General features: G+C 52.1%; 1 protein-coding gene across 3 annotated transcripts in view; it reads left to right on the top strand.

The window, feature by feature from the left end:
* Positions 1-25,878, top strand: part of Tmem184b (transmembrane protein 184B) — a 59,120-nt gene extending 33,242 nt beyond the window's left edge. The window contains exons 2-10 of one of the 3 annotated variants that reach the window (XM_069999521.1): positions 2,853-3,101; positions 3,620-3,785; positions 15,387-15,477; positions 15,870-15,945; positions 18,626-18,717; positions 19,325-19,494; positions 19,885-20,079; positions 22,684-22,704; positions 23,547-25,878. In XM_069999521.1, coding sequence (XP_069855622.1) covers positions 2,910-3,101; positions 3,620-3,785; positions 15,387-15,477; positions 15,870-15,945; positions 18,626-18,717; positions 19,325-19,494; positions 19,885-20,079; positions 22,684-22,704; positions 23,547-23,788 — 1,245 coding nt within the window. In that variant the 5' untranslated portion in view covers positions 2,853-2,909 and the 3' untranslated portion in view covers positions 23,789-25,878. Of the gene's footprint in view, positions 1-2,850; positions 3,102-3,619; positions 3,786-15,386; positions 15,478-15,869; positions 15,946-18,625; positions 18,718-19,324; positions 19,495-19,884; positions 20,080-22,683; positions 22,705-23,546 lie in introns of those variants that run through there. The other 2 variants (XM_069999522.1, XM_069999523.1) reach the window with 2 other exon arrangements.
* Positions 25,879-26,707: the final 829 nt, after the last annotated feature.

Raw genomic sequence — 26,707 nt, 5'->3', positions numbered from 1 at the left:
TAATATAGATTCCTTCCCATTTATGAGTTTTTAATCTAGATCTAGCCCTTAGTCGGTGTGCTGGGATAGTTTCTATACAGGAGAATAGTAGAGGGCTTGCCCTGGGTACCATCTCTCAGCAGGAGCCAACTGGCATAGATGGAGTTAGGGGATGCTAGACACATGGGAGAGGAGCCAGGACCAAGGTAGGAGGTGTGGTAGACAGTGGGTAAGGTTTCTTGAAAATGGGTCAGGTCATGAGCTGGTTGCACCCCAGGAACATAGCGAGCTTCCACAGGTGTTATACACCTGGCCTGGATATCAGCTCACTGTCCTGGAAGGGGCATGAGAGGTTGGTCCTCTGTGCTGACTCAGAGACCAGATCAAGATGGTGGTGTTTTTGGTTTTGCCATTGTCTGGGTCAGACAGCAGAAATCCGATTGGACTCAGTGAACCCACACCAGGACCCATAGCTGTTGGGGAGGCTTGGATCCGAACTCCAGCAGGCTTTTTCCACAGTGTGCAGGCCACATCTCCATCAGCTGTCAGCTGTTCATCAGCCTCCTGCCATAAGGCAATGCAACAAATGGGGCTGTTTCTTATAATCACAAAGACCAAGCCTCTGACTGAGGGATAGTTGGTGGGCAGCAGTCTCACTGTGTCCTCATGTGATAGAAAAGATGAGGGGTCTCTCTTGAATCTATTTTATGGTGCATCAAAGCAGCTAGGCATCTCTTATCTCTTTTATGAAGGTGCTTTTGTGATCTTGTCACCTTGGTGATCAGTTTTTGTTTTTGTTTTTTGTCTGTCGTGGGGCCTGAACTCTGGGCCTGGGCTCTGTTCCTCAGTTCTTCAGCTCAAGGCTAGCACTCTTCCACTTGAGCCACACACAGCGCCACCCCCGGCCTTTTCTACTTATATGTGGTGCTGAGGAATTGAATTCAGGGCCTCATGCATGTGAGGCAAGCATTCTACCACTGAGCCACCTTCCCAGCCCCGGTGATCAGATTTTAACAATGGATTTGGGGGAACCATTGTATCCCTAAGAGTACTTTCCAGAAGATTCTGCTGGAGCTGCTTTGCTGTCTGAAAGTGAGCCCTACCTCTGGACTGGCCTTGGCTCTGTCTGTAAATTTCAAAGAACTAGACAACAGCTCTTCTTTGGGCTATAACTGGGACTTCAGCTGGGCACCAGTGGCTCACACCTGTAATCCTGGCTACTCAGAAGGCTTAGATTTGAGGATCACAATTCAAAGCTAGCCTAGGGAAGGAAATCTTATCTCCAGTAAACTACCAAAAAGCTAGAAGTGGAGCTGTGCCTTAAGTGGTAGAGTACTAGCTTTGAGCAAAAGAAGTTCAAGGGCAGTGCCCAGGTCCTGAGTGTAAGCCCCAAGACCAGCACAATAAAAAAATAACATTTCGCATGTCACTGAAGTGACCTGGGACCCCAGTGCACTTTCTAGAAAGGTCTCTTGCACAGAGCTGCTTCTATATCCTACATACCCTGGGCTTTACCCATGTTCCCACTAATTTTCCTTGATGTCGGAGTCTGCTCTCAGTGCTATTCTTTGCTTCTCTGTGAGGGAGTGAACCTTCCTTTTGAAGTAAGGAGCCAGAGTTGATCATTATAAATAGCTGGGCTAGGAGCTGGGGATCCAGACAGTCTTGCCTCAGAGCAGGCCAGAGGGTAAACACATGAAGGAAAGACAGAGCAGTGCGTTTCATAGAACAGAAAGGGCACAGGAAATGGATGGTAGCATCTGTCTGGTGAGAGTATGGAGCAGGCTTTTTTTTGGGTCCAGTCGTGGGGCCTGAACTCTGGGCCTGGGCGCTGTCCCTCAGTTCTTCAGCTCAAGGCTAGCGCTCTACCACTTGAGCCACAGCGCCACTTTGGCTTTTTTCTTTTTACTTATGTGGTGCTGAGGAATTGAACCCAGGGCCTCTGGCATGCAAGGCATGCGCTCTACCACTGAGCCACCTTCCCAGCCCCTGGAGCAGGCTTTTAAGAAGGCACAATCATGAGCCAAGATTGTAAATGAGCAGTGTGGGGCTGGGATGTGGAACGCTTACCTAGCATGCACATGGGTGAAGCCCTGGGCCCAGTTCCCGGCACTGCAGGGGGGAGGGAGTGGCATCTTGACAATCTAAAATTGGGATAGAGCCAGAATGTCTCCCAGTTAGTTAGCACAGCTAGATGGTGAGGAATGGGTGTCAGCCATTAGGGAAACTGGGGAAAAAATTAAAAACTCCACTCTCTTTGAGGTTACTATAGTAATCCTGAGGCATGGTGGCACATGCCTGTAATCCTAGCACTCAGAAGCTGAAGCAAAAAGAGTTGGGCTGGGAATGTGGCTTTGTGGTAGAGCGCTTGCCTAGCATGCACAAAGCCCTGGGTTCAGTTCCTCAGCACCACATAAACAGAAAAAGCCGGAAATGGGGCTGTGGCTCAACTGGCAGAGTGCTGCTAACCTTGAGCAAAAAGAAGCTAAGGGATGGTGCTCAGGCCTTGAGTTCAAGTGAGTTCAAGCCCCAGTATTGGCACAAAAAAAAAAAGATTGAGTTTTAATCTGCTTGGGCTTCATAACAAGACTCTCAAAAGCAGGCGGAGGACAGCAGGCCCATCTTGGGTTAGTGTAACAGTGCCAGCTTTCTCTGACAGAGCTGGGACCTATTAGAGTTTTGGCAAAGGAGGGCTGGGCCCTGACTGAGGTCTCAAGAGTGGTCACAAGACTGCTGCGTGGTCTGGAGGGCATGGCGGGACCATGGCTAGGGCTGGGGTGGGCCTGGGGTCAGGCTGGTCATTGGTTAAAGGTGATGTTGAGAACTGGAAATTCTTTCTGATGCTGCCACTCACCAGGCCTGCTTCTCTGCAGGCTAGCCCATCTGTCACTCCAGTCGATTCTCTCAGGGAGCCTCCTATTGCTGGCACCATGACAGTGAGGGGCGCTGAGCTGGCCCCAGACCCAGCGTCGCCCACAACCGCAGCAGCTTCGCCCAGCGTTACTGCGACCCCTGAGGGCAGCCCCACAGCCATGGAGCAGCCTGTGTTCCTGATGACCACCGCTGCCCAGGCCATCTCTGGCTTCTTCGTGTGGACGGCCCTGCTCATCACCTGCCACCAGGTACTGGCTCAGCAGGGGGGCTCCAGAAGGACCCAGAGAGGTCTCTAGTGCAATTCAGTGTGGCTTGGGCAGGCCAGGCTGGGCATCAGAGGGAGAAAAGCCCTATCTGTAGGGCCAGCTGATAAGCCTCTTTGTGTGTCACCCTACCAGCTTCATGTGTCTCCTTTGCTTTATCTCCCCACCGCCCCCATTTTGTAAATACTGTTCTGTATGACCAGAGGTACAGAGGCATTGTGCTTTTGTGTTCCTCTCCTAAGAGTGTCCTCATTTGGTGTCACTTTATGTTAACATCTCCAGCCCTGTGTAACCCTTTGCTTTGTCTCTTAGAATGGAAGTTGTCTGGTTCATTTTTGCAGGGGAGGACTCCGAGACTCTGAGAGAATAAGGGGCAAAGCCAGATGTCAAGACTCCTATCTTTCTCACCTCTCATTTAGTGCAGAAGGAAGAGGGTCTTGGATCAGGGAGGGGGGAGTGAGGTGGCAACAGAACGGCTGGGCTCACCCTTGTCCTCTCCCCAGATCTACATGCACCTGCGCTGCTACAGCTGCCCCAACGAGCAGCGCTACATTGTACGCATCCTCTTCATTGTGCCCATCTACGCCTTCGACTCCTGGCTCAGCCTGCTCTTCTTCACCAACGACCAATACTACGTGTACTTCGGCACAGTCCGCGACTGCTATGAGGGTGAGAACAGTGGGGTGGGAGCATCAGGGGGCCTGGAAGCTGATGGGAGACAGAGGTGAAGGGGTACCCCGTCTACCTTCCTGCCTAGGGTCTGGGGCTACATACAAGCCTTCGCCCTCATGATCCTTCTGAGGGGTCTTTGGGCCCCTGAGAACCAGCCCTGACCCACTCTCACTTCTTACCCCCTTGGGGTTCCGTCCACCCCACACCGACAGGTAACAGTGTTCCAGTAGACCAAGTCTCTTTGTACAGGGCTCTTGGCTACAGGGTCCCAGAACACTTTCACAGAGTCCTGGAGGCAGGGACCTGCTTGTTTCATTTCTTCCTTCTGGCATCTTCCACTGGGGGACAGGCAGCATGTAAGCTGACCCAGGGCTCATTGGGAGGGATTCATGGAACAATTGATGGCAAGTTGGCAGCAAGACCAAGCCTGCCTCCACTCTCATGGGTCTAAATTGAAGGGCTTTTTTTCAAATGAGGTGCACTGCTGTGCTTTGAAAAAAGGGACTGTGTCTTCTCTCACATGCCTTGTTTCTGTGTGTAGAGAAGAGGCATCACCTCCTGTCCTGACCTTCAGTTTCTGGCTGGGCTCTGGGTGGCAAAGAGGAAAAGCTGGTACACTCACTCCTTTCTAGCTGCTGCCTGCTTGTCTTTTGAATAGTGTCCTAATGAACCTTCTTCCCCTTATTCAAAACAAACAAAATGAACCCAGTTGGTCCTCACCCTCTTGCTCTCTGAGGTCTGTGGCCACTGAATGATCAGCACAGAGAGACAATGATGCTACTCCCCTGTCCCCAGGGAGAGAGGAATCTGCCTAGCCAAGAAGTCTTGGGGGACATGGAAGGGCTGGCCTCAGCCAGAGCAGAGCTCAGCTCAGGGAGGATTCACACAGAGACATTTACTGCCTTGCAGGATAAACATGGGGTGAGTCTGGACACTCCTGGCTCATACCCATAATCCTAGCTACTCAGGAGGCTGAAATCTAATGATCTAAGAGGCTATCACTCCAGTTAACCACCAAAAAAGCTCAAAGTAGAGCTGTGGCTCAATTGGTAGAATGCTAGCCCTGAGCAAAAAATGTACACACACACACTCACATGATAAGATTGAAAGTTTTAGGTGAGAAAAACCTGCATGTGGAGGGAAAGGCTAGAGGCCCAAAGACCGGCTACGGGCAAGTGGTTTCCAGGGGGCTTCCTGGATGTCAGAGTTCATCACTATTGACCCCAAAGCAGCTAGAGTTGCCTCCTGTCCCACATTGGACCTATGCGTTGCTGGGACTCCAGATTCAGGAAATGCTTGTGCATTAGCAAGGAAATTGAGGTGCCTACCATCCTCCTGCCACCTCCCTGCATCCCTGGGTCCCCTCACCCACATTGACCTTCCCCCCCAACCTTTGTGGCTGCCAGATCAGCCTTGGAGCATATCAAGTGTTTCATGGCTTTGGGAGCCTGGCATGTGCTGTCTCCCCAGTGCCTGGAAAGCTCTTCCCAGCCCTGTGGGGGACCTGCCCTGCTCATCCTTGTCTGCTCCCCAGTGTCCCCTCCAGAGGTGGTGTTGCTCCCAGCACTCCGTGTTCACTTTCTGCCTCACTGGCAAACTGAGCTCTGATGGCAGCTCCAGTGTGTGGCTTAACTGCATGCATGCATGCAGGCACTAGTCTTCTTTTTTTTAATTTTTGGTTGCTGGGGCTAGAACCCAGGGCCTCACACAGGCTAAGCATGTGTTCTTCCTCTGAGCTATACCCCAGTCAACTCAATGAGTTTTGAAAAAAGAAAGGACTTTAATAGTTCCTACTGGGTGCTCTGCCTTGCCCCTGTGGGGCCTCTTTTTATCCTGGCTGTGCTCCTGTCTTACACTTCAAGAGAGAGTGCTGAGGCAGATGGGGACCTGCTTAAAGATTGGCTGGGTGTGAAGTTCCTGGAAATAGCGAGTTCCTAGGGAGCCCTCTGGGCTGCAGTAGGATGGGACCGAGCCTCTATTTTTCCTGCAGGTGCCACTCTCAAATGAACACCCAGGAGTAGCCTCCACCCACTTAGTTCTTTCAGAAATGAAAAGCTGAGCCTTTAGTACCCCTTCCCCCGCTCCTGAGACTCCATTTCCTTCACTTTTCCCAACTTCTCCTGTGTGTTTGAGGGGGCGAGTATATTCTCTTCTTGGCTGGTCCCTGGAGAGGGGTGCTGAGCAGAAGGTGAGGGACACAGCCAGAGGAGCCTCCATTGGCTCTTGCTCTGTGCTCCAGAAATGGCAGCAGATGGTCGGTAGACACCTCTACTCTGGAAGTCTCTTTGTTCTGCAAGCCAGCCAGACTCGCCGCCTGTGGGAAGGTCTTCACTGGAAACCTGCCGCACTGTGAAACCCATCTCCTAGCAACACGATTGTCCTGGCCTGGCCACTCCAGGGCATTTACACAGAGCTGGCAGATGCTCCAGTGTTCAGGCTGCCCTGAGTTCCCCAGCTTTACTAAAGCTGCACCCCATCCCGTGCATCTGCCCCTTAAAACTCAAAGGACTGTCAGGCCTGGTTCCAAGTTCTGATCCTCTCACCCTTCCTCCTCCAGGCCCCAGTACCCACTGAGGCATCAGGGAGCAGCCTTAGAACTTGTCCTGAGGATCCTTATTTCATACTCAGCCAGTCAGCCTGGATGAAGGCCACCCAGAGCAGGACATTATACAGATACTTGTTTTTGTTTTGTTTTGTACTGAGGTTTGAACCAAGGGCTTCATGCTTCTTAGACAGGCACTCTACCATTGAACCAGGCCTCCCACCCTATTTTGGACTTTCTTTTCTGGTTGTGGGGCCTGAACTCTGGGCCTGGGCGCTGTCCCTCAGCTCTTCAGCTCAAGGCTAGCGCTCTACCACTTGAGCCTCAGCCCCACTTCCGTCCTTTTCTGCTTATGTGGTGCTGAGGAATCGAACCTAGGGCTTCATGCATGCAAGGCAACCACTCTATCACTGAGCCACCTTCCCAGCCCCCATTATTTTTTAGATTAAGTCTTCCTCCTTGGGTTTGTGCCCAGACTGTGATCTGCCTGTTTATGCTTCCCATCATCTTCCTCCTAGCTAGGAGGAGGATGATGGTGTGTGTGTGTGTGTGTGTGTGTGTGTGTGTGTGTGTGTGTGTGTGTGTGTGTGTGTGTGTGTGTGTGTGTGTGTGTGTGTGTGTGTGTGTGTGTGTGTGTGTGTGTGTGTGTGTGTGTGTGTGTGTGTGTGTGTGTGTGTGTGTGTGTGTGTCAAGTGTACACATGTACTACTGAATACAGTACAGCTATTGGTTAGATGGGATTTTTGTGAGCTTTTTACTTCTTTTTTGGGGGGAGGTAATGGGATCAAGGGCTGGCCTTAAGCAAAAATCCTCCCTATCTTGGCCACCAAGTATGTAGGATTACAGGAGTAAGCAACTAACATCAGCCTTTAAAAAAAAAAAAAAAAAAAAAACCTGAGCTGAGCGACCGGTGGCTTACCTATAATCCTAGCTACTGCAGAGACTGAGATATGAGGAATGTGGTTCAAAGCCAGCCTGGGCAGGAAAAGTCAGGCAGGAAAAGTCGGTGAGACTTTTTTTTTGTCGGTCATGGGGCTTGAACTCAAGGCCTGGGCACTGTTCCTCAGCTCTTCACCTCAAGGTAAGCACTCTACCACTTGAGCCACAGCGTCACTTCCAGTTTTCTAGTGCTTTTTTATTGTAGATAAGAGTCTCAGGGAGTTTCCTACCTGGGCTGGCTTTGAGCCGTGATCCTCAGATCTCAGCCTCCTGAGTAGCTAGGATTACAGGCATGAGCCACTGGCACCCGGCAAGTCTGTGAGATTCTTATCTCCACTTAACCACCAGAAAACCTGGAGTAGTGCTGGGGCTAAATTGGTAGAGCACACCTTTGAGCTGAAGAGCTTAGGGACATCGCCCAGGCTTAGAGTTCAAGCCCCACAACTGACCACAGACCAAAAAAAAAAAAAAAAAGAAACAAAACAACAACAACAAAAATACAAATCTGGCCAGGTGCTGGTGGCTCATGCCTGTAATCCTAGCTACTCAAGAGGCTGAGATCTGAGGATTTTGGTTCAAAGCCAACCTGGGCAGGAAAGTCTGTGAGAACCTTATCTCCAATTAACCACTAGAAAACCAGAAATGGCACTGAAGCTCAAAGTGGTAGAGCATTAGCCTTGAGCAAAAAAGGTCAGGGACAGTGCCCAGTCTGAGTTCAAACTCTACAACTGACACCAAAGAAACAAAACAAAAAAACCTGCTTAAGAAAAGCACTAAAATGTACTTTCATCAAAGTATTAATATGCATCTTTTAAAACACAAAAGTGTTCTAACTCCTCCCAAGTTTCTAAGATAACCTACCAATATGCTTATATTGTTATTTCTTGGATTTTCAACTATATATGGATTTACATGAAGTTTTCTCCTGTAGAAGGTTTTGATTTACATATCTGGTTTGTCCGAGACCTGGACTCAAACTTGGCATCTGATGCTCTTGCAGATTGGCTGTCACTCTACCAATTGAGCCACACCCAACCCCAGATTTACATGACTTACTGAGGTCTGTACACAAATACCTGCATGAGTACATCCCCTATCCCTTTTTCCAGTATGACCATTATAGTTGGGCTTTTTTTGCCAGTCCTGGGGTTTGAACTCAGGGCCTGGGCACTGTACCTGAGCTTCTTTTGCTCAAGGCTAGCACTCTACCACTAGAGCCACAGCACCACTTCCGGCTTTTTCTGTTTATGTGGTACTAAGGAATGGAATCCAGGCTTCCTGCATGCAAGGCAAGCACTCTGCCTCTAAGCCACATTCCCAGCCCATCATTATAGTATTTTATCAATGTGTACTCAGTGCTTGCATTTAGATGTCTGAATATTGTTCAAAACTGAGCCCACAGTTCTTACCAAGATTCTTGTTTTTGCTAGGGTACCTTACCTTTTGGTTTGCTCGGTTTTCTTTGTACCTATCATTTATTCCAGAATGTTTCTAGTAGACTTTTTTAAGGGTGGGAGTGGGGGTGGAGGGCAGTCCTGGGCACTGTCCCTGAGCTGCTTTGTGCTCAAGGCTAGGACTCTATCATTTGAGCCACAGCACCACTTCTGTGTTGTTATTTTTTTCTGAGTAGTTGTTGGAGATGAAAGTCTCCTGACTTTCCTCCCTGGGCTGGCTTTGAATCTGTATGATTAGATCTCAGCCTCCTGAGTAGCTAGGATTATAGGTGTGAGCCACCAGTATATAGCTAATTCGATTTTTAAATGAGCGGTCTTGTTCTCAGTAAAGGTAGAAGGACATATAAATCTGTCAGCACTGGCTCTATTCCTGGCCTTGTCTTTTCCCCAACCTTTCTGTTCCAGTTTGGACTGCTGGCTTTTGGGGCCTTCAGTACTCTGTCACCCTGGCTCTGTCACTCAATGCAGTTCTGGGAATGTTGGCTTCTTGTGGGTTGCATCGTTGTTCCCTGGATGCCATTTCTGCCTTGTTCCTGGTTTGCTCTCTCTGTTGTTGGTGGACATTTTCTATGAGCTCCTTGAGAAAGAGCTCACATGGACAGCCTCATGAACTTTGAAAGCGAGTTTAGTTGTTTATTTAGTCAATCATGGGGCTAGTACTCAGCCTGGGCTCTGTCCCTGAGCTCTTTCAATCAAAGCAGCACTCTACCTGTTTGAGCCACAGAGCCACTTCTGGCTTTCTGGTAGTTAATTGGAGATAAGAGTCTCACGTACTTTTCTGCCCAGGCTGGCTTTGAACTTGTGATCCTCAGATCTCAGCCTCTTAAGTCACAAGGATTACAGGTGTGAGCTACCAGTGCCTGTCCTTTTTCCAAATTCTTTTTTTTTCTTTCTTTCTTTTTTGGTTGGCACAGGGTTTGAATTCAGGGCCTAGGCGCTGTCCTTGCTCTTTCACTCAAGGCTAGCACTCAACTACTTTGAGCCACAGAGCCACTGCTTTTTTTTTTTTTTTTTTTTTTTGCCAGTTGTGGGGCTTGAACTCTGGGCCTTGGGTGCTGTCCCTCAGCTCTTCAGCTCAAGACAAGTGCTCTACCACTTGCGCCACAGTGCCATTTCCATTTCCAGTTTTCTGGTGTAATTAGAGATAAGAGTCTCACAGACTTTCTTGCCTGGGCTGGCTTTGAATCTGGATCCTCAGATCTCAGCCTTCTGAGTAGCTAGGATTACATGCCTGAGCCACCGACAGACACCTGGCTACTTATAGTTTTTGAGTGGTTAATTAAAAATCAGAGTCTTGTAGGGACTTTTCTATCCTGACTGGCTGGCTTCCAACCTTGATCCTTAGATCTCAGCTTCCTAAGTAGCTATGATACAGGTGTAACCCAATAGTGCCTGGCTTCATTTTGGAATTCTTGGTAGGATTTCACATTTCTAAATTAAAGTTCAATTTTTCTTTTCTTTTCTTTTCTTTTTTTTTTGGGGGGGGCGTCTAGTCGTGGGACCTGAACTCTGGGCCTGGGCGCTGTCCCTCAGCTCTTCAACTCAAGGCTAGCGCTCTACCACGTGAGCCACAGCACCACTTCCGGCTTTTTTCTTTTTGCTTATGTGGTGCTGAGGAATCGAACCCAGGGCCTCATGCATGCAAGGCAAGCGCTCTACCACTGAGCCACCTTCCCAGCCCTAAAGTTCAATTTTTCTTAACAATTTCTAGCTCTTTTTACTATTGTATGTGTGTGTGCATGCACCCATGTGTGCCATACCAGGACTTGAACTTGAGTCTCACATTCTTTTTTTTTTTTTTTTGGGGGGGGTCAGTCCTGGGCTTGAACTCTGGGCCTGAGCATGGTCCCTCAGCTCTTCAGCTCAAGGCTAGCACTCTTCCACTTGAGCTACAGTGCCACTTCTGGTTTTCTGGTGGTTTATTGGAGACAAGAGTTTCACGGACTACTTTCCTGACTGGGCTGGCTTTGAACCTTGATCTTCAGATCTCAGCCTCCTGAGTAGCTAGGATTACAGGCATGAGCCACCGGTGCCTGGCAAGTCTCACATTCTTGTTGGCTTATGCCTCATGGCTTGTACTCTACCACTTGAGCCAAACCAGAATTTTTAGCATTTTGAACCTTGATCCTCCAATTTCAGCCTTCTGAGTAGCTAGGATTCCAGATGTGAGCCACTGATGCCTGGCTCATACTTCAGATTTTAGACAAATTGTGCTTCCTGGTATCTGGCCCAAGATTAACTGCCATCTCAGGCGGAGAATTCAGCAGATGAACAAGCTGGGAGCCACAGATACAGGCCACAAAAGTCACGGCCAGGTTGCTGTTAGAAGGATGCCTTGCCCCTGGTTGTGGCACAGCTGGCTACAGCTCTGACAGAGCCAGGAAGTACAAGAGTTTGGTGGATCTGAGTAAAAAGCCAATGGAAGGGAGAGAGCATCTGGGGTGTCAAGAACTAAAAACAGGATCCTCTGAGGAAAAGGGGCCAGGGGCACTGTGCTGTTGTTCCCCACCATGATCACCTGCTACAGAGAAGGGGCAAGAGGGTGTTCTGAGGCCTCTGTGAACCAGAGAAAAGATTTCTGGCCAGAGAAGTCTTCTGGACAAATTTCAGTTCTCCAGGTTAGGTTTTTAGGATGTGGAATGCTGCAGTCTTTCCAGATCCCTGGAGTGTGTTGGTATAGCAGAGAAGGCTGGGCCATGAGACCAGCTGTAGGTGCTGAAGGAGAGCAGGGGGGTGGGTAGGTGGGGAGGGGAGAGTGGCCCAGTGCACCGAGGGCTATGGTCCTGCCCATAGTGAAGGGCACAGTAGATGCCTGGTGAGTGCTTATTGAGTGAGCTTACCATGTTATCTGACCATGCTGTTGCTGGAGAGCCTTTTATAGTGGATCTTCTCTGATACCCTGGGGCTTGGGCTGTATTGTCATTGGGTTGTTGGGTCTCCAGCTGAGAGGCTGGGTGGACAGCAGTGTCTTGGGCTGCAACTCTGTTCAGACAACTGTAGGCTTAGAAGCTGCAGCTGAGCAAAGAAAGCCTGTCAGGGCTGGAAGGGACCCCTTTATACTGTTGTTGCTGATGGCGCCCTCTTCTGCCGCCTCCTTGGTCCCTAAGTGCTCGCATAGAGACCGTCACACCGGCTGCAATGGATATTCAGGGAGGACCAGGGTCATTTTGTGTCTCTGGGGCCTCCCCAGGGACCAGAACTAGAGCCTTGGTCCAAAGGGTCGTGAATGACAAGCCTGCTGCCTGAGCTTCTTGGTCTGGGTTGCTGCTCAGCTTCTCTGCTTTTCCTAAAGCAGGCTACTGAATCTCCTGTTGTTTCTGGCTTGTATGTACAGGTTCCAAATTTAAGCACTGTTGCTAGAAATTGGGGTGGTGTTCTGTGAGGCTCTGTCATTTCCTGGGATGGGGGTAGATTTGTCTGGATGGTCAGTGGGCCCTGGTTTGGGCGTTTGAGTCACATCCGAGATTCCTATCTCCCTTTTCTGAGTCAGTGAGTCCCATTATTGACTCACTTAATGATTCTGTAAAGGGAAGTGTCAGCAAATTGGTATTTACAGGCTGATTGGCCCCAGAGTCTTAAAAAGATCAAGAAGCTTGAGAGGCAGATGAAATTTAATGTGTAGCTGGATGTGGAAAGCTGGCAGAACCATGGAACTCAGGTGCAGGCTGAGACTCCTTTCCTGCATGGGAAAGAAAGAGTAGACCACTTGGCCCAGCCCTCCCAAGTCTCCCTCACAGCAGCCTCTCCAGCAGCTAGACTCATTGTGGGTTGAGTAAGTGCAAGCCCTTATCACTGGGGATGGGACTCAGGTCCTAGTTGCAAGGTTCACAGTCTGGACAAAGTACTCTGGACGGCCCCAGTGAGCCTCAGCCAGGGTCCCACACGTGTGCTCCTCTTATAGCAGCCCTGCCTATAGGAGTTAGTCCCAGCTGGATACAGATGAGGAAACAGATACGGAGATTTTGAAGTCACTCATCTCATAAGTGATGTAATAGTGGTCCACAGCCAGGCAGTGAGGCCTGAGAGCCTGGGGATCTTTGTCACTCCTCTCTGCAGCCTTATGTCCAGGAAGGATCTGACAGGTCAGCAGTGGTGTGAGAAGTGAGCATGGTGACAGCAGAGGTGACATCTCTGAGGTGCTGGCCCTGGGGGTTAACAGAGAAGCTAGAACGTGCCAGTGCACAGGCATGAGCAGTCTGGGGGAGGGGGTCATGGAAATGTGGGTGGTAGATGTTACCATTCCACTTAGCATGGCTGAGTGAAGTTAGCACCAATGCACCCTAGCTCTAAAACAGCCATTAGTTTTGTCTGTAGACACTGTGGGTCAGGAATTGGACAAGACTGGAAGGGCAGCTTGTCTCTGCTCACAAGTGTCTGGCCCCAGCACTTGTAGACACAGGGGAAGGCTTGCTCACACAGTGTTTGGCTCTGCTGCAGTTGTCCGCCAGAGCCCCCTCCTCACGGCATGAGGGTGGGCCCCAGGGCAAGCGTCTCAAGATCAGTCACCTGATCTAAGCCCAGCATCAGGAACTTCCAGTCACCCAGGTCCACTCAGATACAGAGGGAGGGAATGAGCCCTCGTCTCCTGTAGAGGAGCATCATCACAGATGTGGCCATCTTTGGAAAATGTCCCATCTGTCACATTGCTGTGCCCAGTTGGCCTTGAGCGGCTGTGGACAAAGGTTATCAGCAGGCGGGTATGGGTTTGGTCAACCCCCCCCCCCTCCCTCCAGTTCTTACCGGTGAAGAGTGACTAGAGATCAGTGGAGAGTTTCACTGTCACCAGATGTCCTGAGCCGACTCCCATCCAGGTAGGCAGGACGCAGGGCCTCAGCACTGTCAAGGGCATTGGTGTGAAGAAGGCAGGCAGATTAATAGTGGTGGCTAAGAAGCCAACACTGGGAGCCACTGAGGCCTGAGCGGTCAGCGTGCTGGCTTAACCCTCACAGCCAGAAGGAGGGGCTCTACTTACCCCATTACTGAGGCCCCGAGGCCCATTCACAGCTGGGCACAGAGCCATGTCACAAGCCATCTGCTCTGCCATAGCCAGGCGTGCTCTGAGCCATGGATGCAGACAGTGGGAGCTTGGGAGCTCTTTGTGGATAGTGCACTGAGAGTAGCATAAAGCATCCCAAATAAAGTCCAGTTGTCACGCCCAGCTTCTGCCAGTGTTTTATGGGCCCTGTCAAGGCAGGTAAACGTGGGTGGCTGTGGGGCTTCAGTGGCTTCCTTGTCCCCCCAGACTCTTGTCCTTGCTGAATACTCTCCTTGTTTCCATAGCCTTGGCTCTGCTCTGCCTCTGCGCTCCTGCCTTCATGGCCTTCTGAGGCACCCTCTTACTTCCCTCATGCTCTTCCTCCCCAATGCTGGTACCCTGCAGGCCTGGGTGGAGCTACCTGGCAGGAAGACTCAGCCCAACCTGCTGCTGCATTGTGCACCAGCCTTTATAGCCCACTTTTCATTTGTTACATTTCACACATAGACACAATATATCCCGCTATCCCTTCTCAGTCTCCCTTCCCCCTTCTCAAAACAATTTCAACAGTATTCATTGTTCTGTTCTAGATGTGAACAGTCTACCTCAACCATTTTCATCCCCTTTCACCCCCTAAGCCCAACCCCTCCTGCAAGTACCCACGTATGTTTATTTGTTTGTATATATAGGTATATATATAAATATCACGTTTGTGAATATGTGTATCTTTTAGATCTAGCTTCCATATATGAGTGAAAACATTCAGTATTTGGCGTTTTTAGTCATGGGTTATCTCAATATGATGTCCTTCAATTCTATTTATTTTCCTGCAGGTGACATAATTTCATTTTTCTCCTTTTTATTTTTTTCCCTTTAGGTATTAGGGCTTGATCTCAGGGCCTGGGTGCTGTCTCTAAGGTTTTTGGTGTTTTTTTTTTTTGCTTAAGACTGGAGTTCTACCACTTGAGCCACAACTCCACTTCTGGCTTTTTGCTGGTTATTGGAGATAAGAGTTTCATGGATTTTTCTGACTGGGCTGGCTTTGAACCACAGTCCTCAGATCTCAGCATCCTGAGTAGGTAGGATTATAGGAGTGAGCCAGCAGTGTCTGGCAGTTTCATTTTTCTTTATGGACATCCACAGCATACTTCTCCACGCCCGGCTCACTGCATCCTGCTTCACAGCAGGCCGGCTGAGCTTGCCAGACATTCCTACTGCTTCTTTATGTCTCTCCTGTTCCCTTGTAGCTTACACAGTGCTGGGCTAGCACATGTCAGTGCAGCTTACGGGATGGATGCAGCTTTTGTTTTTGCTCACAGCTTCTCATAAGACCCCAGCACATAGTCTTAGTTAAGATCATGACCTCTAATGAACACACTGCCAGCCTTCCCAAGCCCCTAGGTGCTCACAACTCTCAGCCTCTGTGTGATCCTGAATGTGTGGGTCTCACTCCTATGCCCTTCTTTGGGGGCATTACCATCATAGAAGGCCACTCACCTGTACAGTACGATTGTTCTGTGCTGATTTACAACTTGCAAATGGTTGTTAAGTGCATGGTGAAACTCATGTCCCGAGGATCCTCTCTGGTGCTGTGTGCGGCTGTGACTTTTCCACTTTCCATAGTTTGAATCCCCCCAGTTGTGTGTCCACTGTGCTGGGCTGAATGGTTTCTCTGGACCCTTTTACAGCCTTGGTCATCTATAACTTCCTGAGCCTGTGCTATGAGTACCTCGGGGGAGAGAGCTCCATCATGTCAGAGATCAGAGGGAAAGCCATTGAGTGAGTATATGAAGTCTCCCTGAGCCCCACACCTGGGTCGACCCTGACCTGCTGTGCTTTTCCCACAGCTCCTGTGGGAAAGACTGTTGGCAGGGTTGCTCTGGCTAATTCTCTTCCTCTCTTTTCCTGTTACTCTTGACCTTACTGTTTGTTATTTTTTTCCCTCCTGTGGTTTTACATTCAGCCCTTTTCCCCCTGAGTTGCTTTACAACCCCAGGGCCAGGGTGGTCCTGCTTCCCTCATGGCCTGTTGCTCACATAGATTCTGTGCTCTGCCTCTCCCTGGCCTTGGCTTCAGGCTCAGAGGCCACCCAGCTCAGGGCCCTAGCTTCTCTGTTGTGAGGGAGAGTGGCCTTTCCCAGCTCACCAGTCCATCTCCTGTGCTTTTCCCAGGTCCAGCTGTATGTACGGCACCTGCTGCCTCTGGGGCAAGACCTACTCTATTGGATTCCTGCGCTTCTGCAAACAGGTGTGTGCCCACCATTGCTGAGTCAGAAGGAGCAGTCTGGGAGGCTAGAGGACCCTGCTGCAGGCTGTTCTGTTCCCACCTGTAGGAGTCCCCAGGCCCTCAGCAGCCACTCCCAAGCTGTTAGGGAGACATGGTATCAGCAGTATGTGCTTAGACAGGCAGCAGAAATGTCCTGGTGTCTTGTACAGCTCTGGGCTGTACTGTTTGGCCTGAGTCTATGAGGATCAGAGAATTGTGTGGGGATTCTAGAGTCTCAGTTTGAAAACTCATCAGCTGTGGCTGGGGGCAGGATGGTTTCAGCATTAAAAACACTTGATGGATGGGCCTGGGAAGCCTGTCTGCCCTCCTCCTGCGTTCCCAGTTGGTGGTAGGGAACTTCTCATTTTCTTAGCTGCCAGTGTCTAGCTAGAGGCAGGAGCATTGATGTCTGGGTACAGGCGCCTGGCCATGTGGGTCTGACTTCCAACTTTTCCTGACTGCATGACCTCAGATATAATGGACTTAACCTCTCTGAGCTTTAGTTTGCTCTCCTAACAAATGGGTGTTACGGTTGTTGTTTTTTTTTTTAAAATCTCTGGGGGTGATTGTAAAGAACAGATATGGTCATGGCTGTAATTATTTAACCCAGCACTGGCTGCTTCTGGGAGGTAGTGTCTGAGAGTGACACACCTAGTCTTCCTGACCTGCCATTGGCCTCCACAGGGCCTCTGTCCACCCTTCCAGGATGGCCAAAAAATGAGAAGGGAAACAAAGCCCACAAAGTGAGCCATTGTGGCCAGAGAGCTGGAACTGGGACCAGGGCCAGCAGTGTAGCTAGGTCACAAAGCCTCTCCCAGGACGGACCAGGGCTTTAGCTCTGCTTCCACATCTTCCCCCTTGGGCTGTTTCAGAATCTGCCATGGAACTGCAGAGAAGGAGTTAAAGCTGTCACAGCCAGGGTGGGGCATGAAGAGCCATTGTTTACTGTGGTTCAGCTGCCAGTTCCAGACCGGGCTGTGACTCACAGCCTTGTTTGATGATTATATTGTCCACAAAGTTTTGATCTCATGATCGAGAACTGGCGTCACTGTGTTATAAATTATTCCCCAGCCCTGTGGGCTCTGATGCTCTGCTGTTGAACTCAGATATGGCAGGGAAGAGGAAGTGAGAGGACTGGGAACAAATGAGAGTTTTTATACTTTCCCTTGGTAGACATGCCCACAGCTCATCTCAGAGCCACTGGACATTCTCCAGGCCAGAGCCCAGAGTCTGAGTCAAATGGAGTGCTTGCTAAAAGTAGAGTGACCCCAGCCCAGTCCAGTTGAGGTCTGGAGTGCCCCCCCCCCATCACCACCTCATTTCTGATGTGTGATTCACTTCAGTGTCCAGTATGCCTGGGACCTGTGGGCTGGTCTAGGGTGTGGCTGCTGGTTTAGGTTGTAGTGCCACATCTGTTAGTTAGCTTATCTGTGCCTCGGTTCTGTCTGTAACTGGGAATGATGACAGTGCTCACCTCTCAGGAAATACCACTAAGCCCACCCCCACATATACCACTAAGCCTGCCCCCACGTGCCTCTGGTGAGAACCTCTGTTCTTTCCCAAAGGGTACAGGTTTGAGGGCCAAGGGAGTTCAGTGGAGTGTGCCTCACCTGCAGCAGCCACATAGCACAGCCACCTGGGCTCCTCCACTGGCCTTGCCAGGAACTGGCCAGAAACACGTTCCCTGGGTTGCCCTCTTCTGCTGTACTCCTTGTGCCATTCCGAGCCACACTGGCTTAGCCTGGCTTCCCCCAACTCTTCTCATGAGGAGCCTATGGCTAGGATTGTATGGTTTCTGGAGGCTCATGAACCCAGAGGCTCTGTGGGTGCATGGACTCCCCGTGAGCTTCCAGGAATGGTGGAGCCTCTCTGAGGGTGTACTCTGGAGGCTAAGTGAGCTTGCAGAAGCTGGTTCTGAGTGCCTGGAGTAGGAGGCCTCCAGGAAGACCCTGCTCTGGCCCTCCTACAACCTGCCACGGCAACCTTGTACTGTGTGGAGGGCAGGTGACCACTTTACCAAGGTGCTGCCACTCAGAGGCCAGGAGACTGCCCATGCCATTGCATCGAGTGGTCAGCCAGGCCCACCTCAAACTCAGCCTTTGAACCTCTATACCCGTGTCTTTGGGCTGTCCCTCTCCTTAGCTTGCTGCTTCTGCAGGCTGCCTCAGCCACCAGCAGAAACCCTGTCCCCAGGACTGAGCCCAGGTGAGGAAACAGGCAGGGTGGATGAGAAGGAGGGAGGTCGTTGCCTACCTGTTCCCTATGGAGTTGGTTCTCAGCACCAAGGCCTCCAGGCCCTAGCTGTGCCAGTCTCCCAGCCCCAACTGGCTGCTGCAGCCCCCCTCAGTGCTCAAGCCCTGCACTTGGCTACACTCTGCCTCTGGGCCTGTGTAGTTGCTGTTCCTTCTGCCTGCATTGGGAGCCTGGCCTCTCTCTCAGCACGTTCCTGACAGGCCCACTGCTGAGGAGTTCTTACTTCCCATTCTGTCTCCTCACGTGGCAGTGCTGCATAGTCTCGACCACATGCTCCACCTTCCCCTGTAGACAGCAGTCCCCTGGGAACAGCCATGAGGCCTCCTCTTCTGTCCCTGGTGTCCAGCCAAAGGCGCAGACCAGGTGCTTCTCACGTGTTCTCATCCTTCTCCTTGCTCTCCTCAAATAGGCCACCTTGCAGTTCTGTGTGGTGAAGCCACTCATGGCCGTCAGTACTGTGGTCCTCCAGGCCTTTGGCAAGTACCGGGATGGGGACTTTGAGTAAGCTGGGGATTCTCCTTGGGGCATTGGTAGGGGATGGTGCTGGGGGGCTGGGGGCAGACATCCAGGAGAGCTGTGACCTTCCCAAGCTTCACAGAGCTCACACCTCACCCCTGCAGCACTGTCCTTGTCCTTGGTCCAAGTGCCAGCCCAGGAACGAGCTCTTGTTGCTGCCCACTGGTAAACCACTCAGAGCCACTGACCCCTCCCAAGGCAGTGAGGGAAAGAACCCCAAGATGTAAAGTCCTCCTATGTAAGTTGTCTGTACATACTGCATTTGGGGGTTAGCAAAAGTGGCCCCAGGCTGGCCCCTGCTTGTGAGCACTGCCTGTGCCCCTCTGAGGGAGGGCAGGCCCTTTGCACGGCCCTGGCTTTCCTGCCAGCATCCTCCACCAGGAGACGTGAGGGCAACGGGCAGAGAGCAGTTTTGTATGCAGGCACACAGTCCCGAACCCACTCTACGTGTGCCCCTGACAGCCTTGTCCCCCCCTCCAATGGCTCATTGTGCCCTGCTGAGCAGCATGGCGATGAGCCACGTGAGCAGGGAGGAGGTGGGAGCGTCCTCCCACAGTAGGATGGGTCCCAGGCAAAGTGTCTGCTTCCACAGTGTCACCAGCGGCTACCTCTATGTGACCATCATCTACAACATCTCCGTCAGCCTGGCCCTTTACGCCCTCTTCCTCTTCTACTTCGCCACGCGAGAGCTGCTCAGCCCCTACAGTCCTGTCCTCAAGTTCTTCATGGTCAAGTCTGTCATCTTTCTCTCCTTCTGGCAAGGTTAGCTGCTTCATAGCCTCCTGAGGCCCCTGCAAGCTCTATTCCCTGCCTCCTGATCACGGATCTGGGGCTGGGGGCCCTAAGCCACCAGTGTCCTGAAGGACCCCAGCCTAGTTCACAGGAACTCTAGCCATTGGGCCCTTGTGAGGGGTTAGGTTTCAGGGACATATTGGTGTCACCTTATGGGTGGCGACGCTGCCTAATTGGGAATGTCTCAGTTGTGTGGCTGGCAAGAGGCTGGGAGAGTGGGGTTTTCCAAAGCTCTCGGCTTTGTGACAACATTCCTGCCCTTTCTTGACCTCATTGAGGTGTGCAAGCATCCTGGGTGGGGCTTCATGGAGAAGGCCTGGGAAGGGTCAGTCTGGGGCCTGACAGTGCCTCCCTGTCCAGGCATGCTGCTGGCTATTTTGGAAAAATGTGGGGCCATCCCCAAGATCCACTCAGCCCGCGTGTCGGTGGGTGAGGGCACTGTGGCAGCCGGCTACCAGGACTTCATCATCTGTGTGGAGATGTTCTTTGCTGCCCTGGCCCTGCGGCATGCCTTCACCTACAAGGTCTACGCTGACAAGAGGCTGGATGCACAAGGTAGGAACCAGACTCCTGGGCCCCACCCCAGCAGAGGGAGCTCCAGAGCACCTCCAGCATCCTGCAGGGGTTGATCCTGCTCTAGCTCTAGCCATAGGAAGAGGGACTACAGAGATGAGGGCAGAGAGGGGTGGCAGGGCTAACACTATTGATCCAGTCTTGGAACCTGTCTTGCATCAAGTCCCAGTGTAGAGACCCAGAAAAGTTATACAAAGTCCCAACTGAAGTGTTAGGCATATAGTGCACACCTGTAATCCTGCTGAGACAGCATGTCATGTTTGAGTCCAGCCTGGGCTACATTTAGACAATCTCAAAAAAAGTGGGGGGGAGAGGTGGGTGGGAATGTGGCTCAGTGGTAGAGTGCTTGCCTAGCATGCATGAAGCCCTGGGTTCAATTCCTCAATACCACATACACAGAAAAAGCTGAAAGTGGCACTGTGGCTCAAGTGGTAGAGTGCTAGCCTTGAGAAAAACAAGCTCGAGCAGTACCCAGGCCCTGAGTTCAAGCTCCAGGACTAGGAAAGAAAAAAGAAAGAAAGCTGGACACCAGTGGCTCACGCCTGTATTCCAAGCTACTCAGGAGACTGAGATCTGAGGATCATGGTTCAAAGCTATCCTGGGCAAGAAAGTCCATGAGACTTACTCCAATTAACCACCAGAAAACCTGAAGTGGTGCTGTGACTTAAGTAGTAGAGCTCACACTTAGAACAGAAATGCTCAGGTACAGCACCCATGCCCAGAGTTCAAGCCCCCCACCACTGACCAAAAAAAAAAAGTTTAATTTTTTTTTTTTTTTAGAATCATGACTAATGAACAGTCAAATGCAGCATTATGTATGGGGTCTGTCTTGTCCTATAATTCTTTCTTCTCTAAAGCTCCACCCCTGGAGCTCGCAGTCCTGCGTGGGCCTCAGGTGTGGGGGATTACAGGCTTGAAGGCTTATAAGGTTCTTTTGTTGGTACTATCATTTGAATTCAGGGCCTAGCGCTGAGTTCAGCTCTGAAGTTCTTTAGAACAACCACCAACTCTACTTACTTGTTGGAAGCACAGTCAGATGGTAATAGATTTTAACAGCTTTCTCGTTACACCAGTGGTTAGAACTGTGGTTAGCAGCCCCACATTGTGCACGACGATGCTCTGGAGAGCATCAACTCGTGTGCTCGTGTGTGTGTGTGTGTGTGTGTGTGTGTGTGTGTGTGTGTGTGTGTGTGTGTGTGTGTGTGTGTGTGTGTGTGTGTGTGTGTGTGTGTGTGTGTGTGTGTGTGTGTGTGTGTCCGTGTGTGTGTGTCCGTGTGTGTGTGTCCGTGTGTGTGTGTCCGTGTGTGTGTGTGTCCCTGTGTGTGTGTCCCTGTGTGTGGGTGTCTGTGTCTGTGTGTCTGTCCGTGTCCCTGTCCATCTGTCCCCATGTCCCCATTCTGGGAGATACTGTGAGTTTAGGAGCTCCCCGGTGATTAGGTGACTGGGGAGGGTGGAGGGCCTCTTCCATAGGAAGAAGGGGAGGCTGAGATGGATCCAGACTGGCCTTTACAGTTTGCTGCAGAAAGGGCTAGGGAGTGGGAGCCTCCTGTCAGTCATTCACCCCCTGTCTGAGCTTCCTGTCCTGAGTGGCTGGAGGTCAGAACTCCCTTTCCCAGGCCAGGCCTAGTGAGCGGCCAGAGATAGATATACTGAACTGAGGGGGGAGCCGGGAGGAGTTAGAGAGAAAAGGAGGGGAGGGAGAGGAGGGTGGATAGAAAGAGTAGGGAAGGAGGGAGGGAAAGAGAGAGGGGGAGAGGCCTTCACACCTGCAGTGACTTGACTTCCAGTCACTACTTAGATCTCACACCTGCTCCATGCTCCACCCTATGCCAGCAGAGGCTCCAGCTGGTCTGCTAGGCTCCTAAGGAGAAGGATCTGACCAACACTTGCCCAGTATGGAGTCCATGCCCACTGGACTTGGTCTGTCTGACAGAGCCTGTGCCCGTGGGAACATCACCCTTGGCCTGGAGCCAGGCTATCCCAAGGAGCAGGCCAGGCTGTGGCATAAAACCATTTCCATACCTTAGAGGCTTGGTGGAGGCTCACTGCTGCCATTCTAGGCCATCTTTCCACACACTCCTCCAGATATAGCTGCCAAGGAAGAAACAGCGTGGCCTAGCAGGGCAAGCTGCTGCTGGCCTACCCCTGCCTTCCTGCTGCTCGAGGGTGTGACCCACCCTTCCACAGCGGTGCCCTCTCCTCCCAGCCTCAAATTAGGCAAAGCTAACTCTGCTGATCCCACCCTCCTCCCCCAGCCTGTTTCCTTGACTGCAGGTGTAGTGAGGTCTGGGCAGCTGCAGTCAGGGTGGGGGTCTGGCTTAGATGTAGAAGTGGAACTCCCACCCTGACAGGAAGACTGTTAGCCTGAGCACTGGGAGAGGAGTCATCCCCACACAGATGTCCCACAGGCCTTGAGGCAGCCAGAGCCGGGTGGGGAAGGGGAGGGGGCTGGAAGGGTATGTGGTGTCATCTTAACCTGGGGGAGGGCGCCTGAGGTTCACTCAGTTGTCTCTTATCTTCTCTATCTCTCTGGCTTCTTTCCTCACCCCTTTGCCCCACATATGCCCTGGGTTTGGCCGAGGGCAGTGCCAACATACGGCCCTTACGGTAGGTCCTGCTCTCTTGTCTGTCTGTACATTATCCTGCACGTCATTCTGGTCACTCACTAGCATGCCTTGGTGTATCCCTGTGTCCCTGTCTCCCCACAGGCATCCTGGGGTGGGAGAGCCCAGAGCACCTGCTTGCCCAGAGCACTTTACAGAGCTTGCCTGCTTTGCCTGGTCTCTCATTCTGGAACCTTCCCTGCTCTGTTCTTGGGCACAGTGCCCCTTAAAGGGATAGTAGGAGGTATTTCAATGCTTCCATAGCAGGGAACACAGAGGACAGAGACTCAGGTCTGAGTCAGATGTCCTGGTCCAGAGTTGAGCTGATCTCTTCCAGCGTGGCTTAGTGGCCATTTGCCTTTCTGAGCTTGTGCAATGAGTGGATGGAGGGAATTGGGAGGAGGCCCAGTGGGACAGGGAGCACTCACCCTCTCGGAGGGAAAGCCTGTGGGCTGGCTCAATCCTGAGGGGCCATGCCCCCCACAGCGGGGGGTACTCTTTAGGTGGTAGGAGCTGTGGGGAGACATTCCAGGTACATTGTCTGTAGCTTGTTAGTCACCACCCAGCTCCCTTCCCATCTGTACTTCCCACCCCAGCTCCTAGTGGTCATTGATCTCTGCTTCCTCACATGCAGCCTCTCCCCCATAGCACCCCAGGCTCCCTGGCTGTTCTCCAGGGAGACAGTTCTGTCCTGCCCCTTTCCATGTCCCGGATCTGATCTCTGTCCCAGAAGGGTACGGCTGAATGACAGCCTTGGTGTAAGGGTTTGTCCCCGAGTGAGGGGCAAGGGATGAGCAGCCTTCCTGCTCTCTTGACATTCACCCCACCCCTGCCTCCTCTCTACAGGCCGATGCGCCCCAATGAAGAGCATCTCCAGCAGCCTCAAGGAGACCATGAACCCGCACGACATCGTGCAGGACGCCATCCACAACTTCTCCCCCGCATACCAGCAGTACACACAGCAGTCCACACTAGAGCCTGGGCCCACCTGGCGGGGTGGTGCCCACGGCCTCTCGCGTTCCCACAGCCTCAGCGGTGCCCGAGACAATGAGAAGACTCTCCTGCTCAGCTCTGACGATGAGTTCTAGGCAGGGCACAGGTGGGGAAGGACTGGCGCTGTGCCAGGGGCAGCTGTGCCCTCCCCTGGCCTCACAGACCAGGAGGCAACTGGTGCGGCTTTGCCATTGCCCTTTATTTATTGGACCAGAAACCCTCACATATCACTTCCAGAAGAGCAGGCGGATGATGCTGCCTGCCTGTGGGACAGCCTGGCTCTCCTGGCCTTCAGGAGTATGTACACAGACAGGGCCAAGGGCAGAAGACACTGGTCTCGATGCCACTCACCTGCAGCCTGTCATGGGCTAAGGCATGCGGGGACCAGCCATGCTCACATCCAAATGTCTGTGTGTGGACCAGTGGCCTCAGTCTTCTAAGCCACTCCCCAGGAGAGCTGAGGCCCTAGGGCCCGGCCCAGCCCCCCATACCGTGCAATACCCCAACTGGGCTCTTCCCTACCTGCTCCCCTCCCTTACCCACCGTTGTCCAATGCTAGATTTGCCTCTCCAGGCAGGAGGAGGGGGTGTGGACACTCTGGACCCCTCCTCCTAATCTGGGAATGCCTGGCATGCTGCAAGGATCACAGCCAGGCCCTGGGGTCCCACTAGATAGGTCTCATCCTCCAGGCCCTATGCTTGGTGAAGCAGGAGGCACTGGGCTCCTGGCTGTCCTCACTGTGGCCACTCTGCCCAACTCCTGGCCTGGCAAGAACGGTCAGCAGCCTGCACTGCCCTATCATGGGTTCTGCTCTTGATGGAGTCTGGGGCAGAGCCCTGGCTTCCTGGCTGCTCCTCACTCAGGGGATGCCGACCTCCCCTCCCCCTTCCTGGTTAGAGAGGTCCTAGCCCCTCCCTGGGGCTGCCCCTTCCTGTTTGCACGGGGAAGGTTTAAATTTCCACATTTCACATCAGCCCCCAGGGAGGCCAGGAGGGATGGCCATGCTGCAGGGGGCCAGAGGTGGGAAGGGCGGTCCCAGACGCCTTCCAGGTCCCCTGTCCACACAGGGCCTGGTGTTCTGCCTTGTCTGGCCCCTAGCCCGTCTCTTCTGTGCCTTAGTCACACATGAAAGCTCCCTTCCTAGCTCCCAGTCTGCCCCAGACATGCCCTTTGGGTGTCTTGTAGTTGCTGGCACTCAGGATCCTGCAGCACTGGGCCAGGTGCCCTTGACAGGCCTCAGGAGTGGCTGGGTTCTCCTGTTCCCTCCCGTTGTCCCTTCCACCCCATATACCTGGCGCCTCCTTGAAGGCCGGAGTCCCCAGGCAGACAGAGCTTATGCCAGCCACTGTCCCAGAAAGAGCCCCCAAGGCCCCTGTTCTGCAGGCAGAGTCCTGCATTTGGGCTGCAGTAGCCTGGAGAAGTGGATGGAGTAGAGAGGAGGCTGCTCCCTGCTTGTGGCCTTCACTAGAAACCTGCTTTTGGTCCCTCCTGGAATGACCAGGCTCCTGGGATCTGTGAGGAGGGCCTGTGGGGGCAGTGGCACCTCAGAAGCCTTCTCATCCTCCTGCCCTCCTTGTAGCCCAGAGGCCAGCTCCAGGCCCCATGGAGGTGGGGGGGGGCGGGTGCTGGCCAGCTGGTCCCAAGCTACCAGGAAGGCACTGGCAGATGCAGGCTGTTCCGGGAGCAGCCCCAGCTTCCTCCCACGTTTGCTTTCTCAAGTCTGTTTCTCTGATGGGTTTTCCTTTCTTCTTCCAGGCCAAAGTGTGTTGCTGATTTCTGCCCCCCTCGGTCTTCTCCCACCCTGGCTCTTGCCCGCATGTGTGGACAGACTGGAGGGAGCCCCGTGGCAGTGAATCAGTAGTCTCTGGGGATGTTGGGGCTGGATGGTAACCTGTGCCAGACACCCCTGTCCTCCCCCTTCCTAGGATGCATAACCTACCTTCTCTCTCTTTTTTTTTTTTTCCAGATAGAGTAGCTCTTTGTACATAAAAAATACTTGAAAAATTAACCGTATGATGTATGAGAAGACAGAGTCCCTAGTTTTGTATCTCGTCGTATGACTGCCATGAGTTCCATCAGAAAGCACTCTATTTTGGTCTCTGTGACATTTTGGATGCGTGACAATTGAACACATGAAGTGAGGAAGATGTATATCTATAAGATAATATAGATTTATTGAAATTTCTTCTGCCTGCCGGTGAGGTTCTTTTCCTGCCTTTCTGTTCCTTCATATTGAAGACCGGGAGGGTGTGTGGTGGTACTGGGCAGGGGTCTCCATCCTCTCCCTATAGATGATGTGGAGCCAATGAGAGATGTTCACATTGCTTTGGACCAGACTCCCATTCCAGGTCCCCATTAGACTGGCCAGGAGCTGGTGTGCACATGGGGTCTGCTGCTGGCATTTCCCACAGGGGAGAAGAGACTCCTCTGGCTCTCTTCTTGCATCCCTGAGCCCATCCCCTGTCCTGGGACCCTCAAGGCCGGGGGTCTGGGGGTATATTGGACTGTGGGCACCTGCTCTCAGCTTGCATGCTTTTCTGGGGCCTGGCCAGCTGCTGACCTAGTGCTCAGGAATGTAGTGTGGGTGGGGGAAATTCCTAGCCAGCCTGTAACCTGGAGGTAAATAGTCCAAGAGCCTCCTGCTGCTTACGCCTCCAGCCTGAGCTCAGCATTTCAGGACTGGGTCCTGGCAGAGTCTCAACCTGAGAGGGAAAAAGCCCTTCAGATTCAGTCAAGCCACGTGGTTTGGCCCTTCCCCACACTCCAATCCTGACACTTCTCCAGCCTGCCATCTCTCTGCCCAGCCACACACATGGTCCTCTAGGCCTGTTAGACCTAAACATTTATTCTGCTATTTTATATATAGCTCCTTGCTGGGCATTGGTGGCTCATGCCTGTAATCCTAGTTGCTCAGGAGGCTGAGACCTAAGGATTGCAGATGGAAGCCAGCCCTGGCAGAAAACTATGATACTCTTATCTCCACTAAACTACTAAAAAAAAAAAACTGGAAATGG

The sequence above is a fragment of the Dipodomys merriami genome, unplaced genomic scaffold, assembly GCF_024711535.1.
Source record: "Dipodomys merriami isolate MVZ:Mamm:240054 unplaced genomic scaffold, mDipMer1.0.p SCAF_55, whole genome shotgun sequence".
NCBI classification, from domain to species: Eukaryota; Metazoa; Chordata; class Mammalia; order Rodentia; family Heteromyidae; genus Dipodomys; species Dipodomys merriami.
Note: the sequence above shows the minus strand (reverse complement) of the source record. Positions and strands in the feature narration are given on the sequence as shown.